At 33.5% G+C, this 21,687-nt stretch overlaps 1 protein-coding gene across 6 annotated transcripts in view; it reads right to left on the bottom strand.

Moving 5' to 3' along the window:
• The window catches only part of ATG5 (autophagy related 5), a 103,486-nt gene that overhangs the window by 3,210 nt on the left and 78,589 nt on the right, over positions 1 to 21,687 (bottom strand). For 5 of the 6 annotated variants that reach the window (XM_074368566.1, XM_074368567.1, XM_010965367.3 and 2 more), the window contains one exon: positions 14,970 to 15,087. In XM_074368566.1, coding sequence (XP_074224667.1) covers positions 14,970 to 15,087 — 118 coding nt within the window. Of the gene's footprint in view, positions 1 to 13,510; positions 13,672 to 14,969; positions 15,088 to 21,687 lie in introns of all 6 variants that reach the window. The other variant, XR_006728414.2, reaches the window with a different exon arrangement.

Genomic DNA, 21,687 nt, shown 5'->3' with positions numbered 1-21,687 from the left:
AACAGGGAATTCATGGAACTACGAGAGAGGGGAATATCCTACTTTTCCCTTTTCGCTCTGTTCAGAATGTCTCTTGCATCCCTAGTGCTCTAACGTCTAGGCCAAATGGGCTGATGATGTATGGTGATAATGGCTGGGCTGGCACCTGAAACATGAGACCCTTTTAAAGAAATACTTAAACTTCCTGTTAGAGGCAGCACAGTCTTGGGAGGTGACAGTCAACAGATTAACAATGAGAGGACACAAAACACTAGAGAATTGCTAGAAGAATGTCCCAAATAAAACCCTAAAAATCATACTATCAATCCCAAAGATAACCAAATAAAACTCCCAAACAAAACCCCGAATCTCTGTGTCATAGTTAAACACAATTTTGGAAGAGGTATCACCTTATACTACTACTAACCTAAAAAAATGCTCTCACTGTTTTGATTTATTCACCGATCTTTGTTGTATCTATGCATACCTTTTTCATAGCTGTGACCAGTGTTAGTACAATGATTGGTTTTCACAATGATGTGTATCACCCATAACTAAAAGATTAAGCTATATAAGGAATACTATAGAAAGCACAGTATTAGTACTTTGAGAAGATTTTTAAAATATCGATATTCAAATGGATATACCCTCAGCTATCTGCAATGATTCATTCTTTGTAAGTTCTAGATTGTCAAGGTTTTACTGTATTAATTCTTTCTTAGAATATTTAAAAACATTTCCGGTACAGTTCTCTTTATATTCTCATTATATATTTCTTTGAAATATTGTAATATTCTCAGAATCTTCCTCCTACTTAGCACTGAGTCAAAAAAATGAAAGAGCAGCAGTGGAGGAGTACGAGTTCCTTATCTGTCAAGTTCTCCCTTAAGCAGAGTCACCTTTGGATACTCTGAAATAGAGTGGAATATCCAAAATATTGTGCCTGAAGCAGCAGGTCAATGTGGGAGCGAACACTATATGACACATTCACACACAGTGTTTAAAAAACAAGACTAAACTCTGTTACACAAGAGGACAGGTGGAGTTTAAGAACTGCACAGCAGAAGTCGGAGAACATAAGTGCTATTCAAACACTCTGTATAATAAACCCAGGAAATCACATTATCAGAAATCTGAATAGGCACCACTGATTTTCTGGTTTAAATTTGGGCCACTTTTAATCTGTAACATAAAAGTGTCACTAAGACATCTAAAGAAGTGATCTAGGACTGTCATATCCCTCAGCACAAGAGTTTTTAAGGTTTGAAACACATTGTCACTACCTACATTTGTCCAAATATTTCGCCTGTATTTATGTTTTTGGTTTTCTGACTTCTGTTGATAACACAACTGTTACCAGAAGCATTCTTAGAATGGGGCAACAGTTTCCCTGGAACTATTAACTAAAGCTTCTCTCTTATTTATCACTGTATCCCCAGTGCCTAGCTTAGGGCCTGATAATAAATATTTTCAGAGCCTGGATAATTTTGCTGCTGATAAAACGCTGTCAAAATTAATGTATTGAAAATAGATTCTGATGGCTACCACTAATACGTAGAAGAGCTCTACTGATAAAGACTGTTTTGGTTATTAAAACAACAAAAAGTCAAAATGTTTTCAAATAAGCCAAGAAGCATATATGGTATCAGCAGAATTCATGCTACCATAAATAACAACAAAGCATGACTGGACATTCTGGCAATACCAGAACTAATAAAACAGAGCAGTGAAAAATTAGCACATTTCTCTCCCCTAACAGTTAGAAAGGAAACGCCTGATAATACTGCTACTAAAGTAAATCATGTTTTTGGTAAATATATCTTTGTGCTTCAAAATGGGAATCTAGAATTTAATACTTGGGAATAAGAAATATGTCACTACATAGTAAATGACTCAGGAGAAAAATGTTACCCTACATCTCACCCACTCAGATTTTCAAAAACGTTAGTTTGATGCTTTAAAGTAGGCAAACATTTGAGACAGCAATCAAGTGAACTATGTCTATATAAAATTCTCTCATACAGGGCACTTTTGGAGGGGGGTAACTTTTGATTTTGATATAATTTCAAACTTACAGAAAACCTGCAAAACAGCACAAGGAATTCCTCTTCATCCAGAGTCATCAATTGTTTACATTTTGCCCCATTAACTTTATCATTCTGTAAATATATAACTTCTGAATCATTTAAGAGTACATTAGAAACAGAGTCCTTTACCCTTAAATATTTTAGTGTATTCCTTCCAATAAAAATATTCTTTTATATAACCACAATATAGTTATCAAAATTTAAAAATTAACATTAATACAATACTGTTATGTAATCATTTCAAATTTTATCAACTATCCTGATTATTTTCTTCTCCATTCTAGGATACAGTCCAGGAATCACACATTGCATTTAATTTTCAAGTCTCTATACTCTCCTTTAACTTGGACAGTTTTTAGTCTTTCTCTGCATTTCTTAACCTTGACAATTTTGAAGAATACATGTCATTATTTCGCAGAATATCCACATAGCAATTAAAAAAAATTCTTTTAATTTATCTTGTAAACATAAGAATAGTCATTCATAAATACTTTGGGTTTGTGAATTAAGGAAAAGGACAGGAACAAATGTCAGAGACATGCATCTTCTTTTGGTACAGTAGTAAGTTAGATATTAAATCTATATCATGTATTGAAATATCACAAAATTTCATTTCTTATACTTATCTCACTTATAAGCCCAAATATTTTAAAAGATAAAAATGTAAATGCATCATATGATGTTGTATTATCACCAACAGCCTAATTAAAACAAACTCAATTCTTAACTAGCATTCACTTTAAAGTGAGCATTTTCAGAGTTGTGTGTCATTTTAAGGGAACTTTATTTAAACAGATTTTGATTATATGATGAAAGTGATAAGAATTACATATAGAAACCAAAAAAAGAAAGAAAATTCACTTTAGCTAGACAAGTCATTAATGAAAATTATGAACTTAAAAAAGACATGAATTGGGAGGTAGGGAACTTGAAATCTAATTCTGGTAATGAAGGACTTTGGGCAGACTTCATATCTCTTTTAGAGTGTTTCTTTATATATAAAATGAAGGTGTCTGTCTAGATCCATAGTTTGCAAATCTGGCTGACCATCAGAATCACTTCGAAGATTTTTAAAAATACATAGCTGGCCCCTCTCCAGATCTAGATCAATCTCTGGGGGATAGTCTGTTTTTTTTAATGTTCCCTTACCAGATGATTGCTGACTTATGACCCATGGCAGTTTCTGATACAACTCCATGGGTCAACGTGTAAACTAGGTCTAAAACAGAGGACTGGTAACATGTCTTCCAGTTCTAGTAAATGAGTCTTTAATGCCTAAAGAGCAAAATATTTCTTTTACAGTTTAAATCAGCATAATACAATAGCTGTGAATTCTTAGGCAAATCACTTAACCTCCGTAGTCTCAGTTTCCTCCTCCTACAGTGTTGATAAAGAATTCTAATCTCCAGGGTTGAACAGAGGATCAAATGAGATATCCAAATAAAGTACTCAGCACAGAGCCTAGCACAGGGCTTGCACATAGTAAGTATTCAATAAAGTTATGGGAATAAGGTAATTATTTCAATATTAGATATATCAAAAGATACTAAAAAAAATGGATTCAATTATCGATTCAATGCCTGGCTGGCATGCAAAGGGCCGTGAGAATTTGGCCTCATTTTAATATATACTCTGCATTACTCAGCCCCATTATTATGCAGTGTGGCACATGGATTTTATGAATGTGTTAAGAAAAAAAAAAGATGACAAAAACAAAAACCCAAAGACTCAATCATTATGCAAACAACAAAATGAATGACATTAAAGAATTCCTTAAACACTGTTAACCCTCTGGATTAATTTAATAGTGCTCTCAACACGTATACTCAGTAGAGCATCCCGGATAAGTCAAATGAACCCTATTGTACTAGGGTGATGTTGCTTAACAGACTTTAGATCTGGTTCTTATTTGAAAACTTAAGAGTATGTGATGAATCTGCCTTTCAGCAATGGCTCATAGCCTTCCCCATCCCAATCTGCATTTTACCCATTATTTTTTAGTCAGTTATCAACAAGGAGTATGACCTAAATGTCTTTAAAAGCAGGTTACTTGAGATTCTAGAGAGATGTATGAGTTTCATTCTTACTATTAACACATGTAACTAAGTATGTGAAACCTCTTAGAATTAAAAGCAGCTAAAGAAATGGATGATATATCTTCAAGGGAAAGTACTTTTAATCAGAAAATTTCACATTAATAACTTGTCTTTTAGTTTACACTTATGAATACAATACGAAGTAATAGAAATCTAAGGCTAGAAGTTGTAACCACTGTTTTTAGTTTTGTGACTTCACTTTTATATTTTATAATTCAGCAGAAAATGTCTTGATCTGCTATCTTGGAATGTGTGATGCTGAAGGTAAAACTTCTGAAAAATACTTGATACTGTGCAAAACAAAGAGATGAGCTTTCTGATTGCCACTATTCTGAACAATTTTGGTCTGCCTGACAAATTCTTTAACTTCTGATATGTTCATTAGTAAAATGCCAACTAATTGAATCCATCGACATGAAAAACCACAGGCTGAAATCTGAAGTGCATACATCATGCTGAAGGATTCTGACTCAGCCTCAGCAGTAATAGTCAGTGAGGTCAGGTCAAAGAGGGTTAAACCAAGCCAGGATATAGCCAAAGGAATACATCAAACGCTGATTTTAAAAGGGCAATTAATCTTAGACAGAAATGCTTCCTGGGGAATGAGATTTCAATCTTAAGAGCACACTACATGATGCAGCAGTAAAAATGAACATATACAAGCTTACAGAGCTTTTATCCTATGATCACAAACAGAAGGAGAGTGCTGTTTATCAGAGAAATACAAACCCATTTAAAAATACTTACATTAACTTCTTCCGGATCTACGCTCACTTAGTAGTACAGGTTTTAATGAACATATGATATCACAGTTAATATATACCACGTATCTTTTTCCATGTGTACATTTTATATTTTATATATATTTATATATATATTTTACTTCTGTCCAAAATATTCCCAGAGCCTTGACTCTTAACATTCTATATAAGCTTTCAAAGCCTGTCTATGTTAATTCTTCCACTGACTTTTGCTTTATAACCTTTATATTTCTTAATGAGGAGGTAATAAACCAAAATTTAAACTTAAGAAAATCCCCCCAAATTAGCTATAAGAACAGTGTATTAGATTAATTGATTATAAGACCATTTAAATAGACTGATTAAATGGCTCTTGATAATAAGATAAAAATATGATACAAGTTAGGAATTAAAATTTGTTCATTTCAGAGGAGCAACAAGGTCCTACTGTATACCATAGGAAACTATATCCAATATCTTGTAATAGTCTATATTGAAAAAGAATAGGAAAAGGAATATATATATACATACACACATATGTATCTGAACCACTATGCTGTACACCAGAAATACAACACTGTAAATCAACCATACTTCAATTAAAAACAAAACTTGTTCATTTCAAGAAAACCTCCCCAAAACGAAGTAAAACTTTGAAAATATAGGTTCAAATGTTTTTAATCTGCTTTCCTAAAATGATCCAGTAATTCTAGTTGGGTGTAATAGGGCCCATTTATATTTGTCAAGTTTGAATTACAGAATAGTTCAGAACTAACAGTTTTATTTAAAATATAGGCAATAATTACACTGTTTATATACGGCCAGACTGAGGTCTCACAGGACTTGTTTTAATGAAGAGATGACTTGCTTTTAATTACCTGCATGTGTTATTATTTTGTTAAGGGAATTTTGTTTTCTAGTGCTAAAGATGAAATATTAATTGTGCAAGTATCTGTTCCCACTTTTGAAAAAGTCAAGTTAATTCATTTAACTTCTTGGGAATAAAGGAAATCAGAGGCATCTTCTGACAGGCCCAGTAATCTCATCTTCGCTAATGAAGAACAACAAAAATAATTAGTTTATTATTTCTTTGATTTTAGAAAAGACATGTATAATGGATTAAGTCATTAACAGACTGCATCACTGAGATTAGTCCATACTACCCACGTGTTGAGACAAAGCACAGAGATGAAGGAAGAATGAAACAACTGAGGCAAAGAGTTTGACTCAGTTTAGAGTTTGGTGGCATAATGATAACTTAAGAAAATATGTTGTAATTATCAAGTTTAAAATAAGCCTAATAAATTGCTTCTGTCCAAACTTGGGTATAGTAGACCTTTGTCCATGAGGGCTATATTTGAAGAACTTTTTGTTTTACCACTGTGAATGACACTGTATCTTTTTTCTTTTCTTTCTTTTTTTTAACATAAAATGCCCATCCAGGGAGAGAAAACAATGAAAAGCAGAGAGTGTTAGGATGACATTACAGTCCAGTGACCCAGTCCCACATGTCAGGCTCATGGTATTACAGCAAAATTATGAATGGGTCTTCCAAGGTTACTTGTGACCAGCTGAAACTTCAAACAAATGTGTGTTCTGTTGCTTACAGTCTTCAGTGAGAAACTTTCACTAGCAGCAACACTTTCAGACCTCCTGCCTTAAGATTTTTCCTTTTAATATATTTTAACAAGTATATGATAATCCAGCTGGCTGCAGTGACTATGGAGATGCCGTAGTAGAATAAGTTTACTTATTTCCTATCAGAGCCACACTTCTGGCACTCCTAATCACATCCATAAATTAATTTCTAAAAAAAGCAGAAAGCTCAGTAGCATGGAACTCCTGCCATAATCCGAGGTAGAAGCAGTTACAACATCAGTTTACATTTAGAGCTCATTGCACATTTATATCTTCCGTGCAGATGCTGAACATCAACAAGTCCCTTTCTCTGCAGAGTGGGATTAAAAACAAATGACAACAAGAAAAAACAAAACTGCTTCTTGCTAACTCCACTTGGTAAATTTCTTATGAGTACAGTTATTTGTGAAAAAATAATAACAAACCCGTAAGAAAACAGTAATGTTAGTTGTAAAACCTTGGAAAAATATGAAATCATGAAATCTCACTTAACTAAACCTTTTGTTCATTTAAACCTTCTAACCATCAGGTGGATAGCGGGTAACATCCCTATTTTTTAGAGTAAGAACCATTAATAAAAAAAAAAAGCAACTACTGAATGACCTTCTAAATCAAACAGTGTGAAGGTACAAAGGGATACTAGAATAAAAACAATTTTAAATGAGTGAAAAAAGAACTAATAAAACCGTAAAGTGATTATTATTCTTACTTCCGAACCCTCATTCTGATGAAATTTGGGGTTTGAAGGTCTTACGTTTCTGTGGTATGAACTGGCAAACTGAAATGCCACCTCTTTGAGGGGGTCAGTGTCATCATGCTGACAAAAGCACCAACTGTTGGTTCACAATTCAAATTGAAGGATCTGCTTCAGATGAGTAACATGAGATCTAGATATTTCTTGTCTCTAATTGCTTTATGTCTGAAGAAAATTATTGCAACATCAGTTAATTCACTTTATAAAACAATCTAATCATACGTTACAGAGCGAAGGAGAAAAAATGTGAATACGTTATCTTTTCTTATTTTTTGTAGAAAGTACTCTGTGCTTTCTCATAAAGTGTGTAAAAAATATAATTTTCAAGTTAGACTACCTAAATCAGATACTATGACTCCCTTAGCCTCAGTTGTTATAACTATCTTCCAATGTACTAACCAAGCAAATAACAGATCAATCTTAGTTACTTAGTTCCTCAGTGCTTTCCCCTACATCTCTGAACTCACTGAAAATCTTATGCACATTTATAGGAGAGAAGTAGAAAAAAAAGGCTAGTCCTTCACAAATAGAGTAGGGACATTTTAAATGAGCATTTCAGACCAGACATTACCCTTTAGCAACAAGCCCCTGGGTAGCTGGTGAAGGATTCTACTACAGTGGTCATCTGGTATGTGTGACCTGGTCCCTCCTTTGCAACTAACTTCTGCTCATCTTTTAAGACTTAGCTCGGTCTTTACTACCCACTCCAGAATAGATAAGACAATAATTCTTTCTAATATTCTCTGCATATCTCCAATCCTACACAAGCCATATCTGTGCTTCTTTCTGCCCACTCCAACTGGACTAAAGTTTCTTAAAAGCAGGGAATAGGTCTTACACATCCCAGTAACCCCAGTGTAGAAGACAGTATGATGTGAAGAAATTGACTGATGAATAATGAAATCTACAACATCAAATGGAACTCAAAAATTAAATGGTAAGTGAGAAGGGTCTCAAGGAGTAAATAAATTCCCAGGAAGCAGGGCAGAAATGGAAAAAGGTAAGTGGCTAGAGGATTGTACTTGCTGGTAAGAGAGATGCAGAGAAACCTGACTAATTTGCCATTGAATGTAAGCCTTGCCCTACACATACACTTCATTTGTACAATATCAAATATAAATTCAGGATTACAACAACCCAACTGTTACAGAGAACTGATCAGCTGGAACTTTGAAATAAATTTATAAAGGCGAGAATGGTCGCTGTTATTTTCAGAGTCCTTTAACTTACTAGATTTTTATACATTACATTAGAAAATTGGGAAATGAAATATGATTGGGCAAAGCTTATAGGTGTTTTGTATTCTTCAAAGTAAAAAAGCTATGGTCTTTAGTTTTAGGTTTCTTTAATTGGTTTATTTTTGTACGTTGTTTTTAATGAACAAAGAAAGAAATATTTCACTTCAGGTCTGGTACAGAAAGCTTAGCTCTGAATTATCTTAACTATAACTGGCACCACAGAAAAACCTTACCTGAGTTCACCTTTGGTTACTTCCTGTTACCCTGACTAACTCCTCTGCCACTTATAAAACAATAACAGAAGAAACACATAAAGCAGCTCATCATTAGTTATTCCACAAGAACAATGACCTAAAGCATGTCTTTGTGAATATTAGTACATTCTATCTTCATGTGATGAAATAAGGCAAAATTCCTTCATGCATGAATCATTTGTTGTAAGGAGTCGTAGACAATGGTGCCAAATAACTTTTATGAAGCACTTTCTCTTTTTATCACGTGATGACAGCCAGTTCTTATCCATACCCGCCCAACCTTAGTCTTTTGCTTTCAACTTAAGTTGGGTGCAGGTGTTTCAAAATGCTTCACAATTGACAGCATCACAGGTGTGCTGAACTAGACAGTAAACAGTTCTTTATTGAAAGAGTGACTTGATGTTTCGAATACTCCCCACAGATCCTGAAATGACAGTTATTTTCCAATATGAGGTGACAAAAGGAAGAGACAAATAAAAGTTTTTCCAAAGATAAGGTACTGGTGTTAGAAATGTGGCCTCCTCCTGGCATGAAAGTACCATCAAAAGTACCTCAAAAGTATAGGTGCTATTTACATCATTTCAGTGAAGTGTGGGTATGGCATGTGTCTTTCCTTAATTGATGCAAACACATGACAGTTTGGGTGGGAACAAGTATGTCACACAAAGACAGCTACCTACTGCATCTGAAATCACCAAAGAGACAGGTTTGTGGATTAAACCTGTGAGTGGCTAAAAGGTTGAAAAGGTGAAAATAAAAATATGGACTAGGAGATGAAGACTTCAGTTCTAAACCTAGTTCTGCAATTAGGCAGCTAAAAGACCTTTAGCAAATCATCTAAAAAAACTAAAAGGCTGAACTGAAATAACTGTTGGTAAGGTTGAACAATTATATGATTCTTTAAAGATTCAAATACAAAACTAACACCCAATTTCTTCTTGGTCTCCCTCCAGTAAGTTTTCCCTCATCGTTCTTTGTATTTGTTGATGACTGTGCTGCTGGCTGGGGGAACAGATCCTTACAGTAGGACAGTTTTATTAAGGTTTTGAGTCTCATTGTGATGTTCCCACTCAATAGTCAAGGATCTTATAAAGAAATACATTTTAAATGACACAATATTTTGTAAAGTAGATTGTCAAAAAACACCTAAGAAAAGTACAATTAGGTAGCTTAGCTTAAATTTCAGTTTACTATTAATTGATAAAAACATTTTTTGATGTTCTCTAAAATATTACAGAGTATTCAAAAAGAAAAATACAGTGCAGAGAAATGAATAACTGAAGGCCAATGCTTGCAGTGGGGGCAGGTATAAGGCTTATGGGTCCCATCTCTGTCACTATAAAAATAATTAATCCCATGTTCTTGCACTGGAAGGATTAATATTGCTAAAATGGCCATACAACCCAAAGCAAACTACAGATTTAATGTGATCCCTACCAAACTACCCATGACATTTTTCACAGAACTGTAATAAATAATACTAAAATTTATATGGAATCATAAAAGACCCAGAATTGCCAGAGTAATCCTATGGATAAAGGACAAAGCAGAAGGCATAACCCTCCCAGATTTCAGACAATACTACAGAGCTACAGTGATCAAAACAGTGTGTTACTGGCACAAAAATGGACGTATGGATTAATGGAACAAAACAAAGAGCCCAAAAGTAAACCCATACACCAATGGTTAATTAATCGTTGACAAAGGAGGCAAGAATGTACAATGGAGAAAAGACAGTCTCTTCAGCAAGTAGTGCTGGGAAAGCTGGACAGCTGCATGTAAGTTAATGAAGTTAGAACAGTCCCTCACACCATACACAAAAATAAACTCAAATGGTTTAAAGACTTAAATATAAGACACGACACCATAAAACTTCTAGAAGAAAACACAGGCAAAACACTCTCTGACATGTTTCACAGCATTGTTTTCATAGGTCAGTCTCCCAAAGCAACAGGAATAAAAGCAAAAATTAACAAATGGGACCTAGTCAAACTTACAAGCTTTTTTGCACAGCAAAGGAAACCATCAACAAAATGAAAAGACAACCTACAGAATGGGAGAAAATATTTGCAAATGATGCAACTGACAAGAGCTTAATTTCCAAAATACAACAAAGAGCTCATACAACTCAATAATGAAAAAACAAACAACCCAGTCTAAAAATGGGCAGAAGACATAAATAGATATTTCTCCAAAGAAGACATATAGATGGCCAAGAGGCACACAAAAAGATGCTTAATATTGCTAATTATTAGAGAAATGCAAATCAAAACTACAATGAGGTATCACTTAACATAGATCAGAATGGTCATCATTAGAAAGTCTACAAATAATAAATGCTGGAGAGGGTGTGGAGAAAAGGGAACCCTCCTACACTGTTGGTGGGAATGTAAATTGGTACAGCCACTATGGAAAACAATATGGAGGTTCCTTAAAAAACTAAAAATAGAGTTATAAAATCCAGCAACTCCACTCCTGGGCATGTATCTGAAGAAAATGCTAATTTGAAAAGGTACATGCACTCCAATGTTCATAGCAGCACTACTTACAATAGCCAAGACGTGGAATCAACCTAAATGTCCATCCACAGATGACTGGATAAAGAAGATGTGGTGTGTGTGTGTATATATATAAAATGGAATATTCCTTAGCCATAAAAATGAATGAAATGCCATTTGCAGAAACATGGATGGACCTAGAGATTATCACACTAAATAAGTCAAAGAGAAATATCATATGATATCATTGATATGTGGAATCTAAAAAATGGTACAAATGAACTTATTTACAAAATAGAAGAGACCCACAGGCATAGAAAACAGACTTATAGTTAGTTATCAAAGGGGAAAGAGGGAGGGGGAGGGATAAATTAGGAGTTGGGATTAGCAGATACAAACTACTGCATACAAAATGGATAAACAACAAGGTCCTTCTGTATAGCACAGGGAACTATATTCAACTATATTGTGATAAACTATAAAGGAAAAGAATCTGAAATACATTCACATGTATAACTGAATCACTCTGCTGTACACCATAAACACAACACTGTAAATCAACTACACTTCAATAAAAAAAGATTAATCTCTTAATTACACTTCAAATGGAAAAATTAGTCTATATTCTCAAATCTTCAAGAATGTAGCAAAATAGACATTAAATAGATTTTAAAAAATACAAACAAACCCTTACAATAAAAGATAATGAATCAATAAAACCTGCTGGGAATATCTCAGTCCAAATTTCTACAACTTGAGTTCAAAAATAAAGTTTACTTAACTATTCCTGTGAGGATTTACAGGAAAATGGCAACAATGGTTGTCTCTGGAGCAGGGAACTGAGACAGGGTTTTGTGTATAGGAGTTGGGACAGAGACTTTTCACTATACTCCTTTATATACTTTTGGATTTTGGAACTATATAAATGTATCATCTACTAGAAAAAAATTAATTATTTTACTGAATAAAATATATTAAAAAACCTTGATAAACAGGACTTCCTCAGAATTAAATATTTTTTACTCTTCAGAAGAAAATGAAAAGATAAGATCCAGGAGAAAATAATTACAAATCATGTCTGATAAAAGACTTGTATCCAGAATATATAAATAACTCAACACTCAGTATTAAGAAGATACATAATCTATGAAAAAAATGAGAAAAGGATTTACATAGACATTTCACCAAATAAATCCATGAATAATAATAAGCACATGAAAACACTCTACCTCATTAGTTATTAGGGATATTTAAAAAACCACCATGAGATACCACTACACAACCACTAGGCTGGCTATAAGACAAAAAACACACAATGGTGAGGAAGTGAAGAAACTGGAACCCCTATACATTGCTGGTAGAACTGTAAAATGGTGCAGACACTTTGGAAAAGTTTAGTACTTTCTTTTTGGGGAGGGGTAATTAGGTTTATTTATTTATTTTTAGAGGAGATACTAGGGATTGAAACCAGGACCTTGTGCATGCTAAGCATGCACTCTACTACTTGAGCTATACCCTCCCTGCTAGTTTAGCAGTTTCATTAAAAAATAAGTACCAACTTACCATACAACCCAGCCATTTCACTCCTAGGAATCTACCCAGGAAAAATGAAAACATATGTCCTGTATGTGAATGTTCATAGCAGCATTATTCATAAAAGTAAAAAGGTGGAAACAACCCAAATGCCCAAAGCCAAAGACATGATGGTAAGTGAAAAAAAATCAGTTGCAATTTTGTGACTCTTTTTACGTGAAATAGCCAAGAGGAAAATTACAGAGTGAGAAAGCAGACAAGTAGTTGTCTACAACTGGCAGTGGAAGCAGAAATTAGCTACAAAGAATCACATGGGAACTTTTGAAGTGATGAAAATATTCTAAAACTAGATTGTGGTGATGGCTGCACAATTCTATAAATTTACTAAAAAAAAAATCACAGAATTGGAAAAAAATTTAACTCAAACTCCTACTGAAAACTATAACTACAAAGCAATAAAGATAGATTAAGATTCTAAGATAGTACTACAATCAACTTGCTGTTCATTACATCATGATTCAAAGATCATAAATAATGTTTCAGGTAGTGACAGAAAGAAAGAATTTAGTAATTGAAATACTGAGTAAACATTTATCCCAGCATTAGAGATATGAGATGTGTAGGCCAGCATCAAACACCTTGACTAGCAGAGTATAGTGATGACAAATAACACATTAAGGCCATATCAAATACCTTTATAATCTCTTGAGGCAATCATATTTGTTCAATTTTCATAATTTTGAGAAGTGGTCAATGATCTTCTTTATCAATCCCTTCTGGTACTGGTTCTGATGGTACTTTAGATGTCCCCCTTCTCCATTCCTCCTATTGAGATTTTGCATCTTTTCAAAGTGCTGGATATACATAGGAATGCCAGGAAAGGCAAGCATATTTGACTAAGAAAAATAGTTACCGTCACAGGCCAAATGGCACACATTTTGAGCACCATATTCTTTATTTAGTCTTTTAGGCTGGAATATCAATATTCCTCCCAATCCTATTGTTTCTACTTAATAGACAAACCATTTCCACAGATATACTACACACTTCTTGAACTGTGTGATACAAGTATGTAAATAATACTGCCATCATCCTAAATTGGGATACGTTAATAAGAAACATAGCATCTTGAAGTATTACCTTTATATTAATTTATGCCTTACCTATTCCCGTAAGGATTTAAACTGGCAATTTAAAAAATGTTTTCTATATAATAAATACAAGTCTATGCAATATATTAACAAACACAGTAATATATGACTGAAATTTCCCCTATAGCTTAGTAACCAAGAATAAGACAAGTCACTCAGTAATACAGTGATGATCAAATTATGGCATATAGATATAAAGAACCACACTGCTGCTCTTTTTAAAAAAAAATAGCTTTAAAGAATTTTTAATGACTAAAAATATGCTCATGTTATGCTCAGGTGAAAAAAGCAGGACATATAATTTTATATACACCCCCCCACCTCAAATACTTGTGTGTATCTACATGTGTGTGTGTCAATAGTGCTATGAGTTACGGGTCTGTAGCATTTTCCCCCCTGGTCTACTGCATTTTCTTACCATTGCTTATGTTGCAATTAAAAAAACAGAATTCAGCCATTTTTATACTTTCCTTCACTTACAGGAAAACAATTCTAACCTAAGCTACAAAATGAGGACCATGAAACAGGACAAGTTCTCAACTAGACTTGTGAAGCATCAAAGGCCAAGAGAACAATGCTGAGTAAAAACAGTAGAGAGTAGCAAAAATTCAAGTAAAATACGCATCCATTATTCAATATCTTGAACTTTTAAGATATCAACCAAAGGTAAGATTTTTTTTAAAAATGATTTCTTATTTCTTTAGAATGAATAAACACAATGCAAGATTAAAAACAATGTTTACCGGAACTGAATTCACAAGTGAAAGATTCAGGGCAGCAGAAATATAAGAAAGTAATTTTAAAAGTGCATTTTATTTTGCCAAGAGAGTGAATTCCTTATTTCGTTAGTGTCAATAATTTATAAAATAATAAATATTAAGTGCTTCTGTTTCAAAAGAGTTTTCTTTATATGATAAAGAAAATATCTTCCTGAAGTAATCAGTAAGTGTCAGAAGAAGAGAGAAATGAGAGATAAATTTTAATGTTACTGATTATACTACCTTCAGGGGCAACTGCAGAAGGACAAACTTCTTTTAGAAGATCTCCTAGTGTGTGCAATTGTCCATCTGGAGCCACAGGACGAAAAAGCTTCTGAATGAAAGGCCGTTCAGTTGTTGTCTATTTGAAAAATGAAAACAGATTTCAAACAATTAAGTCTTTGTTGCTGCAAACGACAAATCAATAGATCAGAAATTTAAAGCTGGCATTAGATGCCTTCTGATAGTGTAATGAGAAGCATACAACATCATAAATGTGGTATTATGGCCAAAAAGGCTTAATATAAACTCAAGTAAATCCAATCATGAGAAAGCAATAAGACAATTCAGAGCATGCAGCATTCTAAAGATAGCTGGCCTGGACACTTCAAAAAAAGTCAAAGGTATTAAAAAAATTAAAATAATACGAAAAGATTAAAAGAGATTGACAAGATATAACTAAACACAAAACATAAGCTCTGAATACTGGATTGGAGAAGAAAAAATTTTTAAATCAGCTATAAAACACATTTTTACAGTAACTGGGGAATAAAGAATGAACATTATTCACTATCTAATGAATATTACTGAATTCATTATCTAGTATTATTGAATTAATGTCAAATTTCTTAGGTTGATAATGGTTATAAGGACAATATCCTTATTCTTAAGAAATTCATAATCAGGCATTTAGGAATAAAGTAACATGTTTGAAACTTACCTTGATATGGCTGGGGTGGCAAAGGAAGAAGGGAGGGGGTGTGTGTGTATGTGTGTGAGAGAGTCTGTGTGTGTCTGTGTGCACAGGGACAGAGAGACCACAAACGTGGAAAAATGTTAATTACTGGTAAATCTAGGTGAAGGGTATTATATGGTCTTAGCTGTTTTATTATTTTAACTTTTCCATTGGTTCAAACATTTTCAGAATAGTAGGTGCAGCATTTCCTCTGACAACTGTTCTTAGCACTATGTCATAATTTATTGCTAATAATGTCAATCATCTACCCATTTAAAAAACTAAGTTTCATTTGCCCAAATTCCCTCCCTAGGAGCAAATGATGGAATTATCCCCATGACGGAGTGCAAAGGCTCCAGAATCGGTCAATCTATGACTAACAGCACTGTTGTTTATGAGTGCTCAGTTTCTTTGGAAATTTGAGACAGTCTATATTTCTTAAGTTTGTTGTGGGAATAACTGAAGAACTGTGCCAAGCACGAGGTATGTAAATAAATACATGATGAAGAGAGTAACACTCCCCCCTCCACAACTCTTAACTGTTATTTCATTTTAAGATGTTAAGTTTTTATTTTAAGCTTTCTGGAGTGAAAAAATCTGTAAAAACAAAGTAATACCTTATATTTTATAAGAAAATGATTCTAAATACCTAGCCTTGAAAGACAAGTTTTTTGTCTGTTTACTGTTAAATCATAGGGGTATATCTCAACAAGTTTTACCAGATTTGGTAAAAAATAATCTGGTTTTAAGTGCAGACATACTCTAAAATGTAAGAAAAGACAGATGTAGTGGAAGCAGGTGAGTATCTTCCCTCACTTTATACTATGTATTCAGTAAATACATAATAAATGTTAAAAATGGTATTACAACAATACAATTGAGAGTATGGAGAAAGTATGAAAAAACTAAAATTCTGATAATTAATATGCACTGAATATAATGTGAATTCACTTCACTAAACTCTTCATTTTTTAAAAGTATGATTGATATCTTTCAATTTAGGAAGCTTATACTTTTCCATAAGATGAAAATGAGAACAGTATCATGCACAATCAAGGATTAACTATGTGAAGATAATAAAGGTTAGATGAGTCCAGAGAAGAAATAAATAAATCAGGGACTGCAGTAATAATTTAAAATAGCACCCACTTAGGGCTTTCTATCTTCCAGGCAATGAAGAGGCTTTTAAGACTTTTTAGCAAAGGAAGTGACGTGATGAAAGAGGCTTTTTCTAAAGGCTAATGGAAAGCAGCACTGTGTACAATGACTTGGTTAAGAGGTAACATCAGGATGACCAGTGAGAAGCTGAATAATGCAAACCTATGTGATGACAACTGGGACCCGGTCAGTGGAAAATGAGGGGCAGAACTGTATCCCTAATTAAAAAAAAGTTAAAATGTATCATCCATGCTCCAATCTGAAAACACAAAGGTTTTCAGCAAAGTCAAATAAATCTTTTCAAGATTCATTCACTCCCTATTTGGTGACAGAACTGTGAGGTGGCTTAGCTATAATAATATAATACACACTATAATATAAAAACTTGAAAACAATGTGCTAAACAGGAAAGACCCAGCAGTCTTAGCTACATTTTAAAAACAGAAATTCTCCTCTACTTCTATTCCTAGAAAAAATGGCTATAATTCTCTGTACTTTTTTTCAACTCTCTCCCAAATCGGAACACAGTCTTTTTTTTATTTTAATTTAAGTAGAGTCAGTTACAATGTGTCAATTTCTGGTATACAGCATAATATTTCAGTCATATGTATACATACATACATTCATACTCTTTTTCATTATAAGTTGCTACAACATATTGAATATAGTTCCCTGTGCTATACAGAAGAAAATTTTTTAATCTATTTTATATATAGTTGTTAGTATTTGCAAATCTCAAGCTCCCAATTTATCCCTTCCCATCCCCCTTCCCCCTCTGTTAACTGTAAGTTTGTTTACTATGTCTGCACCAGAGCAGTTATAATAAAGTTATTACTTTAACAACTTTTATAATGACGTTATTTGCTTGTGGGGAGGTAAAAAGCCCCAGTAATATTAACATATTCTTAAATAAATTCTGCAGGATGGTAACCAAGAAAACTCTCACCAAAGTAAACTGCTGTTTCTCATATAACAAAAACCTTTATTAAAAGACAAAGACCCAAAATACTCCAATCAAAACTTTAATAAACATTATGTTTAACACTTATTTGAGTGCCTTTAAAAACTTACATTCTTAAAAATTTAGTACGCTAGAAAAGAGCATTAAGTGTCTGAGTAAGTAACACCAAAGGTTATGAAAACTGCTCAACTCTGGGAATTACCCTTAAAAAAAAAAGCCCTCCACAGACTGATCAGGCATTCAAGTACTATACAGAGGTTCTAGAGGGCAATGGGAATAGAGGGCACATTCATGCAAATTTCTTAACAGATCTCATCAAACCTAAGGTGGAGTTTAGCAGAGAAGACTAAATAATAAGACTAAGTATTTAAAAGCTATCTTCCTTCTGAATATGCAAGAATTTTAAAAATACAAAAACTCCACGAACATGAATGAATTTTTTAAACTTTGATTAAGCATGCATGAAACCAGACAATGCTAACAATATCCATGGTAATCTGAATCTTAGCCTGATAGACAAGAAAGCCACTGTAGCAGGACTATACCACACTTACTTAACCTAGACATAATTTGTAAATATGCAAACTATTTCAGTGACTTCCAAGAAACACTGTTATTTTCTCAGGAGAAATAACGTGACTTAGTAAAGTCATCTTTGAAACTACTCTTGTTATTTTTTTAAATCACTTATGTTAGTCATTTCTTAAACACACCAAATTGAATACAAAATTGGGGTGCTACTGGCTGACTGTTGCCCACCCTTTCTGTACTCATGCATCCTCACCACTGAAACAGTAACTTTTTCCTATATGGAAAAGTTTCGCTGTTGATGTAAATGGAGTATACCTGGAGGTATACTAAACAGAAGCAAAGGAAATTTTTAAGTTAAATTTGTAAAATTTTAGTGAATCAAGTTTGGATATATATGCATGGATATAAATGGAGGTAGTATCTACAATGCAAAGTTTCTGAGATGATAAAATACCTGTACAGCACAGTCATGGTGCACACAACCACCTAAACACATCCTAAAACACACACCACCACCACCACCACCACCGTCATCAACAAGGTTTGAGAGTAATATAATGAATATTTTAACTTAATACTATCCCAATTTAGCAGACTTCAGTTTTATTTCCTTTTAGCTTCAAATCTATTTTCTCTCAGCTCACTTGTCTAGATGTTAAAAGGTCCAGAATCATGAAATTCAGCTTATGTTGTAATGTTTAAAAAAAAAAAAGCAAAGTCACTTAAGGACTAAACTCAAAACTAGTCTAGAACTTGACACCAAAAACAAGATCCATAAAAGGAAATACTGATAAACTGGACCCTCATCAAAATTAAAAAGCAAAACTTGCTCTGCAAAACGTTCTGTGAAGATCTTTTGACAAAGGGCCCAGTTTGTTAGAATAGCTTGGATAAAACCATCCTAGTTAGTAGTATCCAGATTCAGGCTCTCATCTGACTTGCTGTAAAATTAATCGATAACTTTTGCTTCAGTAAGCTTTAGACTGGCATTCTATTCTCTTGGTTAAGCTGAAGAAACAAGTATTATATTGATAGAAGTATTAATATATGCTGTATTTCTCCAGGTGTAGCATCAGCTAATTTATGCATATGCTTTGCTTTTAAGTCCCCTGAAAAAGTCATGAAGATTGGCTTACTATATTAGTAAGTAAAATTTATTTGACTTATAAGAGTTACTTAACTATATCAAAGGATTTAACTTGTTAGGTTTGTAGTTTTTTTTTTTTTTTTAATCAGCTATACTGAACAACAACTGCAATTAGCAACGCCTACTGATTAACAGAGAATGTAACTAGATTTACTTCATTAACTATATGGGTAGTACGATGTGTTTTAGAAAAATTAAATCTGGAAAAGAATGAATTATAAAAATATCAAGAAGTGAAAAAGACTGTTCTTATTTTTATATAAAGTTATATTTATAGCTAGTATGAATTAAACTGAAAGGCATTAGAAAAACTAGATTTTATAATATACAAGTCCAAAAATCCACAAATAACTCTTAAGTATGCTATCCCTGCACAAAAGCTACTTCCAATATTAAAAATCTCAGCAACAATTACTAGGGCCATCAAAATCAGTGTATTTTCACTTGACACAATTTTAAAATAACTAAATCTACTATAGTTCAAAAGCTTTACACAGTAAGTAGTGAAAGCTTCATGATTAACAAATGGTAACAATGATGAATACCAGTAAAACTTTCCTTATAGATTCTTAGTAAAAAACCACAGTACAATACTTTACTTTTGATGTATAGCACAGGGAACTATGCTCAATATCTTGCTATAACCTTTAATGGAAAAAAGATGAAAACAAATACATATATATATATGCATGCAAGACTGGTACATTATGCTGTACACCAGAAACTGATACACTGTAACTGACAGTACTTCAATAAAAAAAAACTACTTTTGAGAATCATGTGGTCACTGATATTCCATTAATGATGGTATGAAGAATATTGTATTATTTCCTGACTATGTTAAAAAAAAAGATTTGCAACTGCTTATAACAAAAGCATATGTATAATAACAAAAACTATTAACACATGTTTCTTAGAATGATTCCATGTCTTATAGGTGGAATCTAAAAAAACAAACTGGCAAACCAAGCTCATTGATACAAAGAACAGATTGGTGGTTGCTAGAAGTGAGGGATGGGAGGGGGGTAGGAGAAATAAGTGAACTATTTTTGTTTTTAGTTTACAAAAATTGAAGTGGGGGGGAAGACTAATACGATACAGTTTATAATACAAATTAAAATTGGAAGAGATTGGAGAATTAGGGAGTCCCTTTGGTTTGCCTAAGAAATAATGAGGATATGAACTTGTATGTGGCAAAGAAAATGCAGGGAGTGGCTATGAGCAATAATTGTATGATAAGAAAATAGATGTTTCACTAATTCATTCATTTATTCTTTAATTCATCTCTTTTACTATATTAGGTACTTGTTAGAGATACTCAGCAAAAAATGAGCAGTCTCTGCCTTCACAAAGCTCTCTGACCAGCCCTGAGTAGCTCCTTTAATCTAGCAACTCAAAAATTAGTCCCACCCCTTAAGAGTGCTCACAGCTTCCATTCAGAACCATTCACCCCACATCCTTTCAGATTCTGCTTCCTAGCCTGTTCTCAAATCTCTCACTTTCTGATCACATCTTCCTTCCTGCCTATGATTCCACTTCATCTTATTGGCAGCTCTCATCTCTGGCTTCACTTCTTAAGATTCACTTTCCACTTCTTATTTTGGGAGCTGATTTCACGTGCTTTGGGTAAATTCCTGCCTGTGGTCTTGGCAACTAGGCATAGTCCTCATGACTGCCTTTCTTATCCCCAAACAGCCCAGGTCCAGAGAGTCAAGAGTCCAGCCAAAACAAAACAAAACAAAACAAACAAACAAAAAAGAATTATAGTAGTACTCAGGTATGGGATCTCTGCCTAACAACCAGAAGGCAGGGGAAAATATATCAGAAATCTTCATTCATTAAACATTTATTGAGCAATTACAAAGGTATCACTTGTGCTGGTGGATACAAAAATGAACAATGCACACATAAGCAAATAATTGTAACACACTGTTAAGTGATAACAGAAATATGTACAAAGTGCTATGAGAAAATCTAAAGGCCCGAGCACAAACTTTAACTCTGGGCTTTTTGGCAGCTAGAGCAAAAACAAAAATAAAAATAAAAAACCACAACTGATTATATAATTTCATTTTATAAGTGTGGAAGATATACCAGTAAATACAAAGTAAAATACACTAAGTGTGGTAGAATGTAATATATTAAAATAAAATAATAGGGAATTTCCAAAGAAGGTGAAAACAGGAGAGAACACAGATCTTCCAGATCT

This window comes from Camelus bactrianus, chromosome 8 (assembly GCF_048773025.1).
Source record: "Camelus bactrianus isolate YW-2024 breed Bactrian camel chromosome 8, ASM4877302v1, whole genome shotgun sequence".
NCBI classification, from domain to species: domain Eukaryota; kingdom Metazoa; phylum Chordata; class Mammalia; order Artiodactyla; family Camelidae; genus Camelus; species Camelus bactrianus.
The sequence above is the reverse complement of the archived record's forward strand: the minus strand, read 5'-3'. Positions and strand labels throughout refer to the sequence as shown.